General features: G+C 51.3%; 1 protein-coding gene across 1 annotated transcript; it reads left to right on the top strand.

The window, feature by feature from the left end:
* Positions 1-27: 27 nt before the first annotated feature.
* On the top strand, positions 28-237 carry SPRG_17332 (hypothetical protein; the record flags this gene model as incomplete). Its single annotated transcript, XM_012356876.1, has 1 exon — positions 28-237. A coding segment is annotated over one exon (210 nt), but the record flags the coding sequence as incomplete, so codon positions are not given.
* Positions 238-559: the final 322 nt, after the last annotated feature.

Genomic DNA, 559 nt, shown 5'->3' with positions numbered 1-559 from the left:
GCGCCGTGTGGTGCCCCGCCGTGCCAGTACATCAAGCCCATCTTCCGCGACTTTGCCAAAGACCTCCCGGAAGCAGCGTTCATCGAAGTCGACGTCGACGAGAGCGACGAGCTGTCGGCGGCCGTCGGTATCCGTGCAATGTCGACGTTCCAGTTCTATCGCAACGGCAAGAAGATCGACACGATGACGGGCGCCGACCCCGCGGGCCTCAAGCGGCTGCTCAATCAGCACAAGTAAAATCACACAAAACTAGACATCATAATTAGAGATACATTTTTGTCCGGCATATATGCATACCAATGGAGTTGTGTGGTATCTTTCGGAAATCTGCTCCAGAAGACAAGTTGACTAGGTGGAATTCCGACAACTTGCGCGGCAGATATTAGTACCTACCACAAGTGATCGATCATCAGGAAAGGTGCTATAATAACGAGAAGAGTTAACCGCAAACCTCGCTGTTTGCTGTCCGATGGGACACACTGGCAAGCGAAACTTGCCACTCCCTTCGTGCATTGCGCCAATAATAAGCCTAATAAGAATAACGTCACGAGAATCTTGG

Source organism: Saprolegnia parasitica (genome assembly GCF_000151545.1).
Source record: "Saprolegnia parasitica CBS 223.65 unplaced genomic scaffold supercont2.624, whole genome shotgun sequence".
In the NCBI taxonomy this organism is placed as follows: Eukaryota; Oomycota; class Saprolegniomycetes; order Saprolegniales; family Saprolegniaceae; genus Saprolegnia; species Saprolegnia parasitica.
This window is presented reverse-complemented; position numbering and strand designations above follow the sequence as displayed.